The 21,647-nt window shown below is 37.2% G+C and overlaps 1 protein-coding gene across 1 annotated transcript in view; it reads right to left on the minus strand.

Annotated features, from left to right (window-relative positions):
* The window catches only part of LOC136753737 (L-gulonolactone oxidase-like), a 95,455-nt gene extending 74,528 nt beyond the window's left edge, over positions 1-20,927 (minus strand). The window contains exons 1-5 of the mRNA XM_066710124.1: positions 20,814-20,927; positions 18,043-18,144; positions 11,856-11,981; positions 8,573-8,667; positions 2,113-2,203 (exon numbers count right to left, since the gene is read on the minus strand). Coding sequence (XP_066566221.1) covers positions 2,113-2,203; positions 8,573-8,667; positions 11,856-11,981; positions 18,043-18,144; positions 20,814-20,816 — 417 coding nt within the window. The 5' untranslated portion in view covers positions 20,817-20,927. The remainder of the gene's footprint in view (positions 1-2,112; positions 2,204-8,572; positions 8,668-11,855; positions 11,982-18,042; positions 18,145-20,813) is intronic.
* Positions 20,928-21,647: the final 720 nt, after the last annotated feature.

Below are 21,647 nucleotides of genomic sequence, written 5' to 3' on the forward strand. Positions count from 1 at the left end.
ATAGAAAACATCAGCTGGCTGATACAGTGAGGGAAAAAAAGTATTTGATCCCCTGCTGATTTTGTACATTTGCCCACTGACAAATAAATGATCAGTCTATAATTTTAATGGTAGGTGTATTTTAACAGTGAGAGACTTTAACTTTATTATAACAATATATAAATGCTGCAGACATAATCTATGGAAGTTGTGAGTCAACATCAACACCTCAGCTATGTTGTCCAGTAACATCTCCTCATTGACTGTAATGGATTCAATACATTTAACAATTTAACAGGGTAATCTGATGAACTATGACTTTGACTGAATTTACTTAAAATGTTTTGCTTTTCTATGTTCTATTGATAGTATTCACAATGTGGATTGACTATCTATTCATGTAACCAAAAAGTATTTTATATATCATTTATACTGGGATGTCAAAGATACGTCCACCAGCAGGTTTCATCCGTTTTGGGTAAAAACCCCCAAAAAACACCAAAAAACGTTTGCATACAGTATCAACTATGTGCAATAAGCTATGATATCATACATTAATTAACAATAGAAGCGCCGACATTTATAACTACCTACAAGCGCCAAAGCCGGTCATTGTAATCGATAGCTCTTTAACAGGCAAACCATTGTATAAAAAACTCCAACATTTACATTTGCATAGCACAAATAGAGTATTTAAATTGAAATATGACCATAAAACATTAATATTATTGCTATAAATAACATCAATACACTTTGTTTTCTAATCACGCACTGCAGTCAAAACATGAATAACTATATATCCTACAATAAGCAACAAGCTCAAAAACGGCATACAATTTGGGAATGAAAAAAGTGTAAACGTAAATATTGGAAAAATGCTCAAAAGCAATATTTTATAGTTCAAAAATAACTATTGCATTTATCAAACTTATACAGTGCTTGTATTCACTGTAGCTTTGTATTTCAATAAACTATTTACTATATATTTAGCCTGCATACCTGACAGCTCAGTACAGTCCACACAGGACAGTTTCTTTACCTGCAGGAGCTCATCCCTCACACTGCATTGTGACAGCCCTCTCCAGGTGAACACTTTTACTCCACGAATATATAGCATCGCAATAAATGCTCCTCCACTGATAATGTCATTATATTGTGTGTGATGTGCTGCGCTATTGCACTCTGTACTGTGCAGTAGCAATCGTGTATTGATCAGTAGAGTAAAAGCACTCGGTGCCATTTGGACCTGCATTTCACTCGCAATGTCTTCACACCACTGGCACAAACCCACGAATGATCTGTCATTCCCAGTGTCACTGATGCCCCTGAATCAGTCATGTTCATATACACAGCATTTCCAAAATGAGCTCTCTTCAGTCTCCGTTTCCAATCCATGTTTATTTGCAGGTAATCACTGTATCAGCTCAATCTGAGCTCAAACCAGCAAGTGAAAATGTCACAGCCTCCCTATAGCGCACTGGATTCTAAATCTACTGATCACAGGGCAGCTGCATTAACCATGGTATCTGAACCAGCTATTCTGGACAAATGTATAGTTAATGAATTACTCAGATATTCAAACACAATATGTAATTATTAATAGTTAACATTAATAGAAAACATGCTTTCTATGGCACTTATGATCGCCTATTTGTTGGGGTTCTCTCTTCTACTTGAAATGTATTCTTGTCAATGTTGCATAGGAAAATGCATTCTGTTCAACATGTATTTGTTTCAGTTCTCTTTTGCTTTATGTAATAATACATTGTGTGTTATTTTCATGTGCCAACAATGCATTAATTGGTATCTGTAGGCCTTCTTCAATGATTTCAAATAATAAATCCGCAAGCAGCCTAAATATCCATGTGTAGAGTCAAATTGATTTTAGCAAAAAATTATCCGGCCCCCATGAGGTCTCATTTGAACAAATACGGCCCACTACCTAATATGAGTTTGACACCCCTGATCTGTACCGATGGGGCTCGTATCACAGTTTTATTTTGTGTATTTTTGTTTGGAAGAAGCCACCTAAACAAAGCTCCCAGAGGAAGGCTACGAAACAATCAACGCCTGCTAGTCCTCCGAGAGAGGGGGCCCTTCCTCTAAAGGGAAGACGGCTGACCGTGGGCTCACCTGCGTGGGCAGAATGCCATGGTCGATGCCCGTGTTGTGGGTGCCAGTTCCAATTACCCCAGCGGCCGCCACCTCCGCCACAGCGCCCAAACTGAGGAAACAGAGACAGGAGGAAAGCTTAGTCTTCCTCAAAGGTAATCTGTGCAGCCCTTGCTCTCTCTGTTAGTCTGGGTTTATAGGTAGCTGTTCACAATCTTGGATTATGGCATTGTCGCTATTCCCCGGTCTGCAAAAGGAATAACAGAAAAGCTCAGACAGACCCAAAAATCACAAATTAAATTCAAATCCGCTACTACGCTCTGTTATGAACTATCATCATTTGCAAAGCTATTACTGCTATTTCATACCTTCAAGCACACATCCTATTATTTTGTTGAAGGTAAGGCAAGCAATTTCATGAGGCAAAGGAATCGCTCTGATTCCTGAAAAAAATGCTGAACTCCTAAATATTAAAAAGTGCAAAAATACAAGTAAGTTTTGTGTCATCAATGTGCAAGTCATTGGCTTGTATTTCACCACATACGTTTTCATCAGTACAGCAAAGAGTAACCCTTGTATACGGTGTATTTTCCATCACCACATAAATCCTAGAGTTACTGTAAAGCCAGGGTTACCAGTAGGGGTCCAAGAACGGGGCACTTCCATAAACCACATGAGGTTTTAATTTACTTTATTTTGATTTTCTTTATTTTCTATTATTTTTTACTGAATAAAATTAAGAGCTTTTGCAGGATTTCTGTAAATGTCACCTCCATATCTGTATAATATGGAAGACAACCTGAGGTTAAGAGTCCCAGTAATTGCAAATCCTTTCTTATTTAAGTTTCTGCAAGCCATCTTGGATAGATTTAGTTTAGTTATTTCTATAATGACATTTTTTGGTTGCAGCCTACTGGGAAAAATACATTAACTGAAATACACATTATTTTATTTACCTTGGTACTTCCAGATACATATATAAATGAATAAATATATAAATGAATGTTCAGAGAAAGCAATACAATTAAATACATCCAACTAAAAAATAGATACAATAAATGAGCCAATTAAACAAAGTTTAACATTATTATGAAATGTATTTAAAAGAGATTAGTTTAGCAGAATATAACATTATTTTCCATTCAGGCACAATATCAACATTTAAGGTTAATGTTGCTTAGTTGCTTTTTAAACTTATTTCCAAGGCCTGATCTATATGCATTCTTACATAAGAGAAAAGCTGTGCACAGAACAGAGAGAGGACAGATTCATCACCAGTAATATGGTGTAACATAGCAGTGCAGAATAAATAGGAACATTCAGTGCATATATTCAACACATGATAAAAACATTGTCACAAATCATGACTGATACATTTTAACATCTCTCTGGAATTCTATCAACAAGGGAAAATGGGAATTAAACTAAACTTAATTTTATATTTGATGTTGTATTACTTATAAGTTTGGGAAAAGGGGATACGATCAATGTAAGTGTAACCTGGAGGCTGCCAGGGTAGCGAACCCAGGTGCGGAGCAAGAGGCAAATCCTGGGACAGGGAAAAGACAGTGCAGTATGGGAATTCCAGGAGATGGTAATGCAAAGCAAGGGTTGAAAGCTCAGTGCTAAACAAGGATATGCTTAGAAGTGCAAAACAGGGAAAACAAGACTGAGCAAGGAAGGATGGAACAAAGGGGTTTATATAGGCAGAGCAGAAAGGCCAGGAAACAGTAGATGGGAGTGCTGGATGAATGGGAGAAGAGGGTTGATTGAACAATTGCACATGGTGTTGAGGAATGTCTGATTAGGTAATGGGGTGCAGAGAGTCAGAGGAAAGCAGTGCAAAACTGTAGAGAGGGAGACATCTGGTAGAGAACTTGGGAAGTGATATGGGGAAGACCTGACAGTAAGCTATAGTTTTGTCTTTCCAATATACAATGCTGTTACATTACATTATTTGTACCCATTTATACAGCTGGGCATTTTACTGGAGCTATCTAGGTGAAGCACCTCAAAGGTACAACAACACTACCCCACCCGAGATTTGAACACACAAACTTCCAGTTATGAGCCCAGAGCCCTAACCACTACTCCTTGGCACTATTACACTATTACACTGTTACATTATCAGTATATACATTTAAGATCATAGCTTGAATTTTAATGTTTTTAATAATTTGTTTTAGTTTTTCATGGTGTAGAAACTTAACTGGGGAAGACAACGATTCTATTCGCAATTAATCTGGAAAATAGAGTAGGTTGTTAACTGCAAAATCATAAATCAGCCCTTTCTAAGGTACTTTTCAGCCACTTTGGCAGTAACTCACGAGGATGAGTTTTGTAAATGCGGTCCAACATAAATCTCATTAACCTCGGTTGATCTGCTCCTGTTTACATCTACAGGGTGCCAGATCTTCCACAGAGCACAAGGACAAGAGGAAGCCGTTCTGACAAGAGGGATGTCTTCTAAATTTAGTTTGAGTAAACCAAAGACAGGATATTCAACTCAAACGTAGATGTTGAAATGAAAGGGTGAACCTTGCAAATATCTGTAATAAAGCACTGCTGTGAAGATTAGCTACAGGCCTCAATTAGTCTTGACTAGAATCCTATAAACATTTAAGTCTTCTACTGGCAGGGCAGGGAAGGTCCAAATTACCCATCAGTCACAAAAGGTAAGCAGCTTCAAAGGAGAAATGGTGAATACATTGATACTCTTTCTTATTTATTATTCAGTTTTTTCTTCCTTTCTCCACTTTGCTTTAATCCTTGCATTCCTCCTTTTGATTTCTAATAGCAGATTAGATACATGGCTAAAGGCCAGAGTTGGCTTAAGACCAGTAAAGGAGGATTTGGAGATTTATGATTCAAGGCATCAAAAAGGGAATTTGAAAAGTTTTGAAAGGCTAGTGATGATATATATATATATATATATATATATATATATATATATACAGTGAGGGAAAAAAGGATTTGATCCCCTGCTGATTTTGTATGTTTGCCCACTGACAAAGAAATGATCAGTCTATAATTTTAATGGTATGTGTATTTTAACAGTGAGAGACAGAATAACAACAAAACAATCCAGAAAAACGCATTTCAAAAAAGTTATAAATTGATTTGCATGTTAATATTTCTGGCTCCCAGGTGTCTTTTATACAGGTAATGAGCTGAGATTAGGAGCACTCTCTTAAAGTCAGTGCTCCTAATCTCAGCTCGTTACCTGTATAAAAGACACCTGTCCACAGAAGCAATCAATCAATCAGATTCCAAACGCTCCACCATGGCCAAGACCAAAGAGCTGTCCAAGGATGTCAGGGACAAGATTGACCAAGAAAACAATTGGTAACACACTACGCCGTGAAGGACTGAAATCCTGCAGCGCCCGCAAGGTCCCCCTGCTCAAGAAAGCACATGTACAGGCCCGTCTGAAGTTTGCCAATGAACATCTGAATGATTCAGAGGAGAACTGGGTGAAAGTGTTGTGGTCAGATGAGACCAAAATCAAGCTCTTTGGCATCAACTCAACTCGCCATGTTTGGAGGAGGAGGAATGACCCCAAGAACACCATCCCCACTGTCAAACATGGAGGTGGAAACATTATGATTTGGGGGTATTTTTCTGCTAAGGGGACAGAACAACTGCACCGCATCAAAGGGACGATGGACGGGGCCATGTACTGTCAAATCTTGGGTGAGAACCTCCTTCCCTCAGCCAGGGCATTGAAAATGGGGTCGTGAATGGGTATTCCAGCATGACAATGACCCAAAACACACAGCCAAGGCAACAAAGGAGTGGCTCAAGAAGAAGCACATTAAGGTCCTGGAGTGGCCTAGCCAGTCTCCAGACCTTTAATCCCATAGAAAATCTGTGGAGGGAGCTGAAGGTTTGATTTGCCAAACGTCAGCCTCAAAACCTTAATGACTTGGAGAGGATCTGCAAAGAGGAGTGGGACAAAATCCCTCCTGAGATGTGTGCAAACAAATATTTATGGACCTAACAGTATATCACCATTTCCTTTCCTACAAGAAACGTCTGACCTCTGTGATTGCCAACAAGGGTTTTGCCACCAAGTACTAAGTCGAAGGGGTCAAATACTTATTTCCCTCATTAACATGGAAATCAATTCATAACTTTTTTGAAATGCGTTTTTCTGGATTTTTTGTTGTTATTCTGTCTCTCACTGTTAAAATACACCTACCATAAAAATTATAGACTGATCATTTCTTTGTCAGTGGGCAAACGTACAAAATCAGCAGGGGATCAAATACTTTTTTCCCTCACTGTATACACTACTGTTCAAAAGTTTGGGGTCACTTAGAAATTTCGCTGTTTTCCATGAAAACATACATGAAATGAGTTTGAATTTAACAAAATGAATAGGAAATATAGTCATTGACAAGGTTAGAAATAATGATTTTTAATTGAAATAATAATTGTGTCCTTCAAACTTTGCTTTCATCAAAGAATCCTCCATTTGCAGCAATTACAGCCTTGCAGACCTTTGGCATTCTAGTTGTCAATTTGTTGAGGTAATCTGAAGAGATTTCACCCCATGCTTCTTGAAGCACCTCCCACAAGTTGGATTGGCTTGATGGGCACTTCTTACGTACCATACGGTCAAGCTGCTGCCACAACAGCTCAATAGGGTTGAGATCCGGTGACTGTGCTGGCCACACCATTATATACAGAATACCAGCTGACTGCTTCTTCCCTAAATAGTTCTTGCATAGTTTGGAGCTGTACTTTGGGTCATTGTCCTGTTGTAGGAGGAAATTGGCTCCAATAAAGCACCGTCCACAGGCATGGTGTTGCAAAATGGAGTGATAGCCTTCCTTCTTCAAGATCCTTTTTACCCTGTACAAATCTCCCACTTTACCACCACCAAAGCACCCCAGACCATCACATTTCCTCCACCATGCTTGACAGATGGTGTCAAGCACTCCTCCAGCATCTTTTAATTTGGTCTGCGTCTCACGAATGTTCTTCTTTGTGATCGGAACATCAAAATTAGATTTGTTTGTCTATAACACTATTTTCCAATCTTCCTCTGTCCAGTGTCTGTGTTCTTTTGCCCATCTTAATCTTTTCTTTTTATTGGCCAGTCTGAGATATGGTTTTTCTTTGCAACTCTGCATCCCGGAGTCGCCTATTCACTGTTGACGTTGAAACTGGTGTTTTGCGGGTACTATTTAATGAAGATGCCAGTTGAGGACCTGTGAGACGTCTGTTTCTCAAACTAGACACTCTAATGTATTTGTCCTCTTGCTCAGTTGTGCACCGGGGCCTCCCACTCCTCTTTCTATTCTGGTTAGAGCCAGTTTGCACTGTTCTGTGAAGGGAGTAGTACACAGCGTTATACAAGATCTTCAGTTTCTTGGCAATTTCTTGCATGGAATAGCCTTCATTTCTCAGAACAAGAATAGACTGATGAGTTTCAGAAAAAAGTTATTTGTTTCTGGTAATTTTGAGCCTGTAATCGAACCCACAATTGCTGATGCTCTAGTCTAAAGAAGGCCAGTTTTATTGCTTCTTTAATCAGCACAACAGTTTTCAGCTGTGCTAACATAACTGCAAAAGGGTTTTCTAATGATCAATTAGTCTTTTAAAATGATAAACTTGGATTAGCAAACACAACGTGCCATTGGAACAGAGGACTGATGGTTGCTGATAATGAGCCTCTGTTCCATCTATGTAGATATTCCATTACAAATCAGCCATTTCCAGCTACAGTCCATCGCAGGGCAGCACACTCACACCCGGAGAAAACCCACAATTGAACTTAGGAGACATAGCAGCGCTAACCACTACAACACCAAAATCCCCCCAAAGCTATTTAAACAAAATGTTCTTTCCATACCTGAAATGCAATAAGGATTGGTTTTAATATGTTGATTTTTTTTTAAAAAATTGGTAACACTTTATAATAAGGTGCTGCTTATTAATGTGTTATTAATTCCTTATAATGATGTAATAGATTGAGATATTTTATAAAGCATTATACATTAGTTGTAACATTCCAATACTTGGAATGGTCAAAAGGCATCATGCAAATTACCATGGTTACCACCCGGGTATATAAAAACATAAGGGGGTTTGTGTCCATTGTTACCTAGTCTAATAAACAAAGATCCCAATGAATATGCTAAAATTAGTATTCATACACTTGCTACTTTTGAATTCATACTTCATACTTCAGTTGCTGTGCATTAACTTATACCCCTTGACCTTCGCCTGCTTGTTTAAACATTTTTTCCTGGATTGCCCTCGTTGGACTATTTGCTTGATTGCCTGACCCTCTGCCTGTCTCTCTGACCACTCTTCCTGCCTCTGGCCCTGGACCCCTCACCTGTCTGACCATTCTCTATGGTACCGCACTTGAGTCCACCCCCTCTGTTCCACACAGTGCATTACAGATATATTCTGGGATGTACTGTAAATTCATATTTCAGTTTTACATTTGGTATGGATATGTGCTTACTTTGAGAGGGCAAGGCCATGTTTGGTCAATTCTTCATTCAGATCACACAGAAAGATCCCCGCTTCCACAGTGACTCGTCTCTCCTCTTTATTCACCTTAAAACAAGACAGAGCATACATATTACAGAGTGTTTTCAAATTATTTCCATATACAACATATAGGTGTATATAAGTTGGCATTTAAACAAATCAGTAGTTAATCAGACCAATTAAGTAATTGGAAGTTTAGCTTAAATAACAGCCACAATACATAAAAACAAAGGAACAGAAACAGAAAATGGCCCATCTAGACACATCTAGCTCATTTGGATACATGCCATTAACTTATGGTTCTTGAGGGATCCTCACATAACCTTTAAGTTGCCCATTAATTATATACTGTTCTGGACTAAAGAGATTCATTTCCTTTAGACCTGTCTGTGTAGAACAATTATGTATGACCAGGAATCAGCCTGGTTACTCTTGTGTGTACTGCTTCCAGAACAATAATGTATGCATGTATTTATTTCTGTAATGTAGAAATCACAGTAGTACACAATATTCTATATGGGACCTGATGAACATTGTAAAACTGCCTATGATTAACATTCTACAATGTCAACAAACATTTCAATAATAACCAAACATTTTGTAGCCTTTTTATAAATTTTCTACAGGAGGAGGTCGCCATAGCTCTCCAAGGATTGGCGTTGTGAGAGGCTGTCATTTTTGTGACAGAGATGCACTTGACAAGTTTTATACCTGAGTAAACTGCAGAAACATTAAATATGACATATTAGAAGAGACACTCAATACATGGTGTCAGCTTTTGATTAAAGGGTAGACGTGTAAGACAATATTGTGTTGTTTTTGATTAAGTATTTTCCTCACAGGACAATGGAATGTCATCTCATGGAAGTAAGTCATCAAAATTGGGAGGACCACATAAAAAATGGGAATAATTCCTACACCGTTGGATGTAACTACCCTCAAATTAAAGATGAAAGTCTACACTTAAAGCACATCTTGATTGTTTCCTTTCAAATCCATTGTGGTGGAATACAGAGCCAAAATGATTACAATTGCGTCACTGAACAAATATTTATGAACCTAACAGTATATCACCATTTCCTTTCCTACAAGAAACGTCTGACCTCTGTGATTGCCAACAAGGGTTTTGCCACCAAGTACTAAGTCGAAGGGGTCAAATACTTATTTCCCTCATTAACATGCAAATCAATTTATAACTTTTTTGAAATGCGTTTTTCTGGATTTTTTTGTTGTTATTCTGTCTCTCACTGTTAAAATACACCTACCATTAAAATTATAGACTGATCATTTCTTTGTCAGTGGGCAAACGTACAAGATCAGCAGGGGATCAAATATTTTTTTCCCTCACCGTAGAAGACTACCCTTGACTCTTGATTTGGGAATTATTGCCCTTTTTTTCTTTACTGCCTTTCTTAAACTCTTAAGTTTCTAACAAAATTGCTCTCCTATCTTATATATTACTAATGCTTGTCTTTCAGTGCTGCTTTGCTGTCCTTTGTCCTAATTTTCATTGACTTGGCGGCTGCCTTTGATTAGGTCAACAAGTTCTTTGTCCTCATCTCTCTCTGACCTGGGAAATGCTTTTCCAATACTTCGTGCTTCTCCAACCTTTCTGACCACTCTTTTCAGGTCTCCTGGTGCAGTCCACTCTAAATACCATCTTCTCTTCTCAGTTGTCTTCCCATGGACTGATGCTTGGGCCCCACCATATCTCTCTCTATGGACTTTCTGAGTTCTAATTTCTTTGTGTGCCTCGTATTACTTGCATGCAAATAATGCCCACATCTTTTCTCCTTTTATCCCTCTTTTTTGTGTGATCAAATAGTTGTATTGTTTTATTCCCCTCCTTAGATTATTGGGTTTTATTCTACATGTCCAACTGTCTCTCAGATGTTTCTTCCTAGACCAGTGGTCCTTCACCATTTTTCAGGCCCGCAACCCTTTCAGCAATCCATGGAAATCGCTGGGGGGGGTGGCTGCCGAACTGGACCCAATTATGAAATACACTGTGCCTCACACCCCCAGAAAGGGTATCAAACAATTTCTGATTAGGAACCCCTGTCCTAGACACACAATCCTTAACTGAACCATCCCCTTCTTCTTTGCATCTCCATTTCTCTTTGACTCCCTTACTGGGTTCACATTCACAGAACCCATCCTTTTCTCGGCACCTACGCATCCAGTCCAGGTCCAAGTGCAGTGAACACTGGAATATAGGCTGGCTTTCCTGCTTCAGTAGTCAGCTTTGTTTTCTCTCTCCTCTCTTCAATTGATATTACTCTTCTTATTGAAAAACTTCCCATCCCTGCTTGTATTAAAATTGAGATCTTTATAATGACCTACTACCCAGTTTAGCACAACGTTCCCTTCTCTGTCCAGTCTCTTATCACTCTCTAACCTCCTTTTTTGCTCTACCTCTGTGCTTGGACTAAGTTGACTACCTTTCCTCCCTTTACTGCCTGGATTCACTCCTTTTCCAAACTGCTGCTCAATTGTGGAACCAGTTGCCTGTGAACATCAGGGCATCACATCAGCTTCCTGCACTTCCTCAAAATATACAGCCTGTATTGGGTACCTTGCAATGTTTTTCACCTTTTGACAGCTGTTCTACACTGCATGGCTGCCCAGCCCACTCACTCTGCCTGTGCACTTCATCAGCCTGACTCGTGTTGCTTCTGCCACTGCACTAGTGTAATGTCATCAATATATTAAGTATTTGTAGCAAGCGCAAGAACAGGGGGGTCAGGGAGAACACTGAGGGCACGGTTGGTGGGAAGACGGATTTATTAAACCAAACATAATTGGCACACTGGGCCTTTAGGGAACACAAAGAAAGTCAAACAAGCACACTATTAACAAATGGGAACAAAGGCCAGGGGAGCATACACTGAATTTTATTTATGCTTATTTATTTCTTAAAAGATGACCTTATCCAGGGAGATGAGATAATGATGAACAAAAACACTCAAACCAAAACACAAACATAAATGAAGATACCCTCCCAGGCTTTGACTTTATATTAGACTGGAGGTGTCCCCCATGTGTATGATTAGCTGATTAACCAGCCAAGTAGCCATCAATCATATTCTAATACTAGTCAGTCAGCCAACCAGACAAGGTCTGTGGAGACAGCTCAATTGACGGCTTAATAATATCATATTATGATTCAAGTAAACCCTTTCATCTTGAGAAAACACTCATTTAGTTATTGAATTTGGTTGGATCCATCCACTAGTCTTCAAAGGTATTTTTACCTCAAGAACCCTGTTCATCTTGTCCAAGCTGATCATGAATTCATCCGTGCAGGCAATGTCAGAGGGAGAGTGCCCCCCTCCCACCACCTTCACTCGTTTGCTGCTCTGCCTGGCCATTGCTAAAATCTGGAAGGAGAAAGAAAATTGCATTGCACATTTTTATGTAATGCAGGGAAATGATCACTGAAATGATAATGCATTCAATTATTTTCTTTTTTGGTTTGTAATTAATTTAGAACAATTAGCGGATTGTATTTTTCACTTTGACATTATGGACATTTTCTGTGTTGATCAGTTGCAAAAACTCCTGATTAAATCCATTCTGATTTCATGTTGTAACACAGTGAAATGTGGAAAAATCCAAGGATGGTGAATGTACTTTGAACTAAAGTGCAAACAACGATGCATATTGTACAACATGTTTCTGCTTTTATTTATTTAATTTGGGCTTTTTGCTTAGTTTGTGAGTTTGTGGAAGTTTATTTTAAAGAAATATATACTGGGCAGAATACAAGGAAAGGAATGAGGATCCATTATTCTAAATTAACCAAAGTATTCTTTGGCTGTTTGTTTTCAGGTGTTGTTGATACTTGAAATGTATAGTGCTTTGAATCTCATAATTACAGTTTGTTTCTGTATATACTATAACTTATCTATTTGGAAGTTTGACAATCGGTTGCTTTATTACTTTTATTGCACTTTATCTGTGAATAGCACGAAAAAGCCCTTTATAAAATTAAAAACAGCCAATTGTCTCTCTTTCCTAGGGTTCTGTTCCTGGAAGCCCGTACACTGTAAATGCAAATAGTATACCTTACTAGATATAACATAGCAAGTTCACTACATTTAAAAAAAAGATTGAGTTTACTATTAGTGGTTAATTGTTGTGCACATACTGGGGGTGCTACTTCACAGAAATAATGTTATTTAAGTGAACTTACTAAATTAGTGTAACCTTTTGAAGAATCATGTCAAGCGCATTTGCACACGACCCTCCTACCCCACACGTCGCCGAAGAGAAGCCCGTGTGAAAACCAGAAAGAAGGGTCTCACATTAAGGCAATCTTTTTCATTTCCAGAACCTAAAACTTTTGCATGTCTTCTAATTCTTCAATTCACTTTGCTTTGCTAAGGTTACAGCCCAGTTAACTTTAGTGAGTAGAAGTAAGTGAGGGAGTGAGTAAGAACATATTTCTGAGAAATGATTAGTTGACTGTGCATTTTACCTGGTGTTTTTTTTTTTCCCCATATTAGACCAATGTAGGATTTAGATCTCGATCAGTATTTAGATATATTGATCCATTTGCAATAGGAAACACAATCCCTCGTCTATTTTCAACCAGGAAGTGCCATGACTTGCGGTCTTGTGTTTTAGTTGTAGTGTTTTGAGCATGTTCATCCGAGAGGAGGATATTTTGTTTTGTTTCTGTTGCGCGATTGTTGAAAAGACTAAATAAAACGCCAGAAGGCACCTTTTGTTCTGTACTCCGTTTTATTTATTTTTTGATTCACAAAACAAACTTGTTTCAATGTGTATGAATACGGTATTACTGGACACTCACTACTCACAGTAAATTGTCCCATTTTTCATACAACACTCATTGCCAAATACTTGACTTTATAATAAAGGAAATAACACTTTGACCAGTAATCGCGATGTACAAATCAGACCAGGCTGTGTGCGTGTTATCAGTATGATGCTTGTAAAGAAATGCAGGTTTTGATCTCACTCCACTTGTATTTTTGTTTGTTTAGTTGTTTTTTTTGTCCGTGGCCTTCCAGTCCTTGGTGATGACTCTGCAGAAGTTTTCAGGATGTGCTTTGTAAGTAATGTTACCAGAGTTACTGCTTTAGTAGCATTCATAATGGTGCAATTACAAGACACTAATGTCATGTAAGTGTATTTGGAGTATGGGGTTTATGGAGGCAGTTATAAAAAGAGGGGTGGCCATACCTTAACCCTGTTTTGCAGTTATGAGTGAGGACCTTAACTTCTCCTGGGACCTGTGCTACAGCATCACTTGATTTACCATCCTCTGATACAGCACATTTCTCTTCAGGGGAAAGGGTTGGGATTGGTGACTATTTGTATGTAGACTAGTGACCTAACTTTTAAATCTTTATTGGACTGATCATGGATGTGTTTTGGCCTGCAGCCTTTATCAGTGTGACCATAAGCTTACACCTGTGTGCACAAGCACCCCTTTAGCAATAGGACCTAGTCCATTTGTTCCATAATAAAAATAATTAAGTCACAAGACTTGCCTGTGATTCATGGCTGTCATTGATGGAGGCTGGTGGCCTAAGTATGTCCCTGATCAGTCCAATAAATATTTAAGTAGAATGGTGTGCATTGATTGGTGACATTTACAGATATGTGACTGATGTTTGCACTCTCTCTTTCTTTCGATGCTGACTTCAGGCAGGTTGCAGTGGCAGTGCTCACAGAAGATGAACCAGCCCAGACTCCAAAATCCCTACACTTCAAATCTCAGCCAGCGATCATTCTAGAGGGAGATATCATGTTCAATGCAAAACCTGCCACAAACTGTATGTCTCTTGTTTGGCTTGATTTATGCTCTGAACGTGAACTACCCAAAGGCAATGAGGAACACCTTTGAATTTAGTCTCTCAAACCCAAACTGCAAACACTGAAAAAACAGCTTCTTGCTTTCTTACAAGTCAGTGTGACACAAATGTTAAAAGAAATGGCATTACATATTGTCAGCCATAAAATATTTTTATTTTTATACGTTTCATTTTATACTTTGTTCTTAGTTGCAGTGTGGCTATCACCAATGTGACAAGGTGCTACCTGTTGATAAATCAATGTTTTAAAGTTGTTCTCATGTTAGGCATTAGTCTCTAGCCATCAGCTGCATTTGATTTTTGTTTGCACGGTTCGTGTGCATGTGTGCATGCATGTGTACAGCATCTGCATCCCTGTTCGAATGAAAGAGAGAGTGCAAACATCAGCCGTGTGCGTCTGTGTGTGTTTCTGTATGACCGCAGGACCCAGGTGTTTTATTTTATTGTTGTATACCATACTCTTATTTTGTTTTTCGATTGGGTGTAAACATACCACCACACTGACTCAAACACATACATTCTACTGACACAGAGACACTCACTCTGCAGACACACACATTGACACATTGAGTCAAACACACAATCCCTTTAGTGACAAACACACAACACCACACTTATTGCAACACAACACACACACAGACTGCTGACATAGACATATTCACTATGCAGTGATGTGCTTAAGTGCACACATCTAGGAAATTCACATTACTTTGAAAAACTAAGTAAATTAAATTGAAGTAATGCAGTAATCCATCTAACAAGTTTTCAGTAAGATAAAGAGTAAATTTACTTAAAATCATTCAGTAAACTTACTTCTGATCTCTCATAATTTACTCTAAAACAGCCTGTTCACCTAACTTTAATTTGATTACTAACTTTACTTGAAATGGACTTTTATGTTAGCTGGTTGAAAGTGAGGCAATCGGTTTCCCAACTTTTTTCATGTAAACTGAACATGTTAAAATTTACAGTGTAGTATGTCCTATTTATTGTTCTATCTGGATCTCAACATCATTAATCTAGTAATTTATATCAATGTATATAACTTAAAAGATGGCTTAAAATATACTTTTAATTCAAAGTGCACTACTGATAACGTAATGTGCAGCCTGGGGAGAATGATGAAATACATTCAATTAATCAGCTAATTATACCAATTTAGTAGCCGGGAGCCTGTTGGAACAAAATCCATAAGAAACTGCGTTCCTCCAAGGAATTGACACTGAAACCCTTGCTCTGAACTTTCAATTAGACAAGCACATAGAAATCTGAAAACTGTAAGTTTGGAGGGAATAATTAAATCCCTGCCTTTTCTCAGTGATATTATACAGGGTTCATAAAGGATGGATCCCCATTGTGGTAGCATGTAAGAAACAACTATTTATGGTGACATAGACTTGCTCTAATAAATCAATCTCCGTGTTAAGAAAACGTGTTTTCCCAAGGACCTTGCTGTTATCTAGTCTCCTCCAGCCCCTGTCACACATCTTCTCACACATTAATGACAGCCACTATCATCATCACTCACTCATCAACAATCGGAGGCATGGAACAAAGCATCTATCTAGAGCAGAAATACACAAATATGCCAGTAGGTTGAGGGTAAATGTAGATTATAGATTATAGTGAATTTATTCAAGCAGATGAGTCACAGGACATTCAACACACCGTGTCACCGCTGGAACGAGTACTAATGACAATCTGGAGGAAGTCCGGTCTGAGTCACAGATGTTAATGGGTTTTAATAGTGGATTTTAAACGGATAGGCTTGCAGATTCATGCTGTGCTTTCTGACTTTGTTTTAATCAGTGCATTAAAACAAACCTGTCTGTGCATCATGTACCTAAATACAATTATCATAGACAAGATTTTCTGTGTCTCAAGATTCATTTTTCTATCTTTACCGGAGCCCAAGCATCTTGTGGGCCTCCCTCTATCCAGCGCTTAAAGGCTTAATTGAAATAATAGATCTGAATATACACTTGTTATTATACAAGAAGCTGTTCAATTGAAAAATGTTGAAATAAACAGACTACAAATGGATATACTATATGTCAAAATAAATGGATATATCATTTTTTTAATCCAAAATGACAATTTAAATGACAGTGAATGTTTAGTCTCATTGTAGTCAAAACACTTATATTTTGACTGAATGCTTCCTCCATTGTATGTAAAGAGAGATTACTCTTGTCCCTTTGGAGCTCTGGCCCTCAGTGTGTGTCCCCCCACCCACTGTTATGGTACAGGCTGACTATAATATTGTTGACAGACGAATAACAAAATCTGCGCTACTGTTTCATTTCAATGCAAGCCAGCAAAGAAATGCAAAACACTAATATTTTCGTTTATTTTAATGAGAAAAACTAGATAAAAATATGATTTAACCAAAATTTCATTTTTCAATTTTGTAACTTAGAACTAAGAACATTAACAATTGGAAATAAGAAATCACAATCGCATTTTTCTAATTTTAGAGAAGCTTCTGAAAATGGAACTGATGAGGGTTACACAGACCCACAAGGCATTGTGGTTCTGTTGCTTATTTTCAACACTTCTTCACCAGAGTCGTTCTCAACCCTTTACCTGGACTGGACTATTTTTTGTAGCTGGGTTCTAAATTACAATATTGAACACTTAACTGTGCTTATGTTGCTTAATTTAATATATTTTTAATTATTAGCTGGCAAACTTAAAATTGTCTGGCTACTGATGTACTTACATAAATGAGAGTACAGATGGAAAAAAACAAGCAAAAGATTAATAAAACAGAAGACAAAGGGTTCAGCCAAGACCAATATTACCGAGGGGCTGCTGTTTCAGCCTCGTTCATTTGTTTCAATTTCATTTATATTCTACCACTGTCTGCCTGTGAATGTAAACTACAGCCTTGCTTCACTCACTATAAAACAGCTCATTGCCATTAACATGAAATTCCACCCTGGCTAAATTCAGTAATTTTTAAAGTGTTCAGTATAATTTGACAGCTTTTTCAGTTACTTAAATTACTCATGCCTAGGGGCTGAAGTAAAATGTAAGCTGCATTACAACTCCAATTTGTTGTGGATTAACATCTATACATCAGAAGAGCTTGTACAAAAGGGGTAAATTGCACACATTGGTTGATAATTACATAGACGTTAGCTAATAGATTATACAGGATTTCATTTTTGCACTAAATGTAAAAATAAAATTCTCTGCAACATATCTGTACAGGCTCCCAATTAAAGATGATAATACATTTACTTTCACTAACTTCCAAAGAAAATCAAAATCTCTCTCAAAATCTCTCTCATGAGGTTTGAGTTTGCCTACAGTATGTGTAAGTTGCTGCTCTGAAGTCAGGGTTTCACACCAGCTCATATTGTTATTATTTTTTAATAGAATTATTTTTTTAATATAATCTCTTTTATTCTCCCATTTGAAGCAATTCTGGCATTTTCATTGTGATTTGGCTTGGCTTTGTTCTCTTTGTTCTTGTGGGCTGGATAGCTAATCAACTAAATGACCAGCTTTCCCTGAGCCATTTAATGAGCCCTGAGATATTCGAACCAGCTTCCAATTCTCTTGCACATAGCACTGTCAGACTCTGGCCTACCTGTCTGACATCCTCCACACTGCTGGGCTGGAAGTACTTCTCAGGACAGGAGCTGTAGGTCTGGGCCCAGTTTTGAAACCTGTACCCTGCCTTTCCCTGCACCTGGAGGGATGACAAAAGGGAAAGTTTATCTGATGAATAAAGGAAAGGATGTTGTTTAATCATGTTTCCCAAACATCTTTCAATTCAGTCATTATTATTATTTATTTATTAATCACATGCTTTTATCCAAGGTGACTTACAGGATTTGCACAAGTGCAATATTATAAAAATACTACACTGTATTTACAGCATCATACTACGGCCTATATTACACAAGTGCTTCTACAAAAAGTAATGTCGCTGCATTATATATCAAGGAAAAACTATGTAAAATGACCAGATCAGATGCTGGTTAAGTAAAAAACTGATATAAGAAACATTAGTTTATATTAACTGTGTTGTTTGTGCTTACAGAGCAATGCTGTGGTTTAACAGTGAAAACACAAAAGACACCGAGGTCAAAAAACTGTCATGAAAGTTGCAAAAGAGTAACAAAATGATTAAAAGAGTCTAATTAAAAACCACCTGTAAATAATCAATTAGACTTTTACATTGTATAATTCTAAGAACAACTAAAATCACAGTAACAGGGAAGGCTAATAACTGCAAATTCCCAATGTACTGAAAAATGACTAGTAGAATACAGAACTGCTGAATATACTGTGCAATTTACTATAGTCTTATAGTCAAATAGTTATAAAATATGTGTCTACCTTTTTGAATATAAGCAGGTGGAGTGTGTGTGTGTGTGTGTGTGTGTATGGAAGAGACAGAGAGGTAGTGAATTAAATAATCAATCAATCATTATATGTAACATCTTTATTTTCTCAATTTCCCCTGCTATTACTGCCCTTCTTGGCTGTAGCTCAGTGTGTGGAGCAGCCAGCTCTGGAGTGAACGCCTGCCCTCTCTCAGCTCTGCAGGAGCCACGGACAGATTAGTTTGGGAACAGGGATTTGGAAAGCAGATGCACAAAAGCAGTGACTGAAAATGTTCTTTATCTCCTTTTTCCATGGTTCCCACCACATCATCACAGCCCATGCAATTTCTAACTAAAGATTGGGTAAGTACTTATTTTTCTGAGAGAGTTTACAAAATAACAACATAATATATATGATCAATATTCAATACTAAATTTACAATATTACACTACATAAGTGCATTGACATTGGTGTAAAGAGTGAATTTCCAAAAAAAAAAAACTTCCAAAATGAAAACAATGTTTTTCTAATATTGAACAAACAAACAAAGCACTTTTTTCCAATATCAGTTTTTGGCTGCGAGAAGACTGATGTTCTGATACAAAATCTTTATCAGAATCAGTGTTGAATGTACATGATATGTTTTTCCACATGTGCCAATAACATTAAAAATTATCCACTGCTAGCTGATTGCAAACTTTAGATTTAAAATGCTTGTGACATTAAATATAATGTTACATACTTTACTTTAGTAAAGAGCATTTTGTGTGAAAAGTACAATCCTTTGCATCAGTAACATGCTTCAATAAATTACATGCTGTCATTTATCATGCATCTCACAGAAACAGCATTCCACTTTCACATTCCTTGCTTGCAATTTGCAAATAAAATAGAATATAAAGTTTACAACTGAGAGGAGCCCATTCGACCCATTGTGCTCGTTTGATGTCCATTAATAACTAAGTGATCCAAGGATCCTATCCAGTCTATTTTTAAATGATCCCAAATTTTCAGCTTCAACCACATCACTGGGGAGGTTGTTGCAATAGCATTACAACTGATTTGAAATTTAAATATATTAAATAATATATTAAATAATGAAAATAAATAAATACATAAATACATTTCATTGGTATATAATAGTCTGACTTGGGTACGAGCCATACGTTATATAAATATAGATGGTTATTGATTCAGTTTCTGATTACACTAATTTATTTTCTTCAGAATGAAACAAACAAAAGCCTCCTGAACGAATAAAATAAATGCTTCACATTATTCAGAGCGCACTAACACAGCTGTTAGGAGCTTGAAAACCTGTCACTAAGATCAGGGATTTGCAATTGTAACATTTCCACTGAATAATGAAGAGATACCCTCGTTAGTGGAACATCCTCATACACTATTTGATGAGCATATCGTGCCCAGTACTGTTGCCTCTCATACTTTACTATCAATGCTTAAATGTATTATTATGCAGTAGTAGTTTAAACAATGTGGGTCCCTTTTGAAATCAATGGCATCTAAACCCCAGACACTCCCATTTTATTGGAATCTAGGTTTTTAACATTGTATTCTTACACACTAAATAGCTATGTCAAAATAATGGAAAGCTCTGATCCAACTTGTTAGTATCAGTTGTCCACATTGTTTTCCATAGATGTGCAACACAAAGGTAATTTAATATTCAAAATATTAATTCTAAATATATTAATGAAAAAAATAAAAAATAAAAAAATCTGTTACCCCATCACATATACTGGGTATAAACAATTTATTCAGACTGGTCTCCTCATTTGTGCTATAACATTTAAGTTTACTAATGTGCATAGCTATGCAATCAATGTATTATAAATACCATGGATGAAATGTATGCTTAATATACGAGTTTCCTAAATCAATAGTATAATAGTATAACATTTAGTTAATCTGTAATTAATTTAGTGTTACATAACCATTACATAATGTATTACAGGAAAAACATTATTCATAATATAATTTCATTTCTCATGCAGACATACTGCTTACCATTTTTATCTGTTTGTTTCTTTTGCCCTGTCACAAAGGAATGAGGGACTCCTGGATATGTTGGTCTGAAGAGATGCACAAATGTGTTGTCCTGAATTTGGTCAATATACCTTTCCAGAAAGTGAATTAGTAGGTTCTTTTAAATATGGGATAGAAGTTAATAGCACACCAGAGTGAGCCAGGGAGAGTCCTCTAATGATTACAATGATGACACAGCAAATTAATACCACAACACATAATCTTTAAGCTGATTTGTCTGTGAAAATGCAGGCATACATTCATAATTTTGGAAAATGTGAAAAAAGTAAAACAAAAATTATGCAAATCCTATAGATAAACAAAGTTCGGACACTGTAGTGTATCCAAACCATGTAAATATGTTCAACAACATGGGAAAAGTCATGGGAGATTGTTTTAACAGATGTAAAAATGTAAGATGTAATTCTAGATGCACTATCAGTAGAATGCAGAGCTTAGAGCACAAACCTCAAAGTTGGAGGATATAAAATAATGCATACATTAATTAAGTTCTTATTTATATATTGATTTTCATAATTCAAAAGTGCCAACAGCAGTATTCCATCAAACTGATAGGTATTCACAAATATGGTTTATGCACCCACCTCTCACCTTTCCATCTCCATCTGCAGTGGGAAAATAAAGCGGGAATCAATGGGAGAGAAGAAAATTGTAGCTTGCCTGATGCTATGATCCAGGAGTTTCTTGCAGTCGTACCACACAACACAATGCTTTTTTTTTTTTTTTTTTTGGCCTTTAATCCCCATTCCCCTCTGTGATGACAGAGATTCACAGAGCCCCACACCTTGAATATTT

Source organism: Amia ocellicauda, chromosome 1, assembly GCF_036373705.1.
Source record: "Amia ocellicauda isolate fAmiCal2 chromosome 1, fAmiCal2.hap1, whole genome shotgun sequence".
In the NCBI taxonomy this organism is placed as follows: Eukaryota; Metazoa; Chordata; class Actinopteri; order Amiiformes; family Amiidae; genus Amia; species Amia ocellicauda.